This window comes from Penaeus monodon, chromosome 22 (genome assembly GCF_015228065.2).
Source record: "Penaeus monodon isolate SGIC_2016 chromosome 22, NSTDA_Pmon_1, whole genome shotgun sequence".
Classification (NCBI taxonomy): Eukaryota; Metazoa; Arthropoda; class Malacostraca; order Decapoda; family Penaeidae; genus Penaeus; species Penaeus monodon.
Window position 1 is genome coordinate 14982172 of NC_051407.1, and position 555 is coordinate 14982726.

Below are 555 nucleotides of genomic sequence, written 5' to 3' on the forward strand. Positions count from 1 at the left end.
GAATTGTCTATCTGGGATGCGTCGTGTGGGTGTTCTAGGTCTTGCTGGTGGTGTATATCGAGGCTGTCCTGCAGGTTCATTCGGTGTTGGGTGTACTGAGGGTGAGACTGGCCGCGTAGGGAGGTCTCGTCTGGAATGCAGCTGATTACAACATACCTGCGAAAGAAGATTAAATATTTCAATACTGTTTATACAGCCGTGCAATCTTTAAATGTCGTGTGTACGCAATAAGTTGACATTTTTAGCACTGAAAAGCTGACAATCCTCACCCATGTAAATCTGGGCTTCTTAATCACACACCGAGACCGCATGGCACTCTCTCGATCAGGACGCGCCAGGAGTTCTCTGACCTCATCGCAGTCTCTGAGAGGGTGACAGAACCTTTGGACGCGACAGCTGCTGAGCGGGATGCAGAAGGCGTCAGCATTGCACTTTACTGCTGCAAGTCGTAAAAGAGTGTCGAGGAAAAAAATAATGTCATATCAAAGAGCGTTTAGATTATGTGTATCAATGATTCTGATCTCACCTCAACACTGCGGTAGAGAATGTTCGTTT

General features: G+C 46.8%; 1 protein-coding gene across 1 annotated transcript in view; it reads right to left on the bottom strand.

The window, feature by feature from the left end:
- Positions 1-555, bottom strand: part of LOC119587337 (phenoloxidase-activating factor 3-like) — a 14893-nt gene that overhangs the window by 12773 nt on the left and 1565 nt on the right. Inside the window, exons 2-3 of the mRNA XM_037936085.1 lie at positions 270-439; positions 21-156 (exon numbers count right to left, since the gene is read on the bottom strand). Of these exons, the coding sequence (XP_037792013.1) occupies positions 21-156; positions 270-439 (306 nt within the window). The remainder of the gene's footprint in view (positions 1-20; positions 157-269; positions 440-555) is intronic.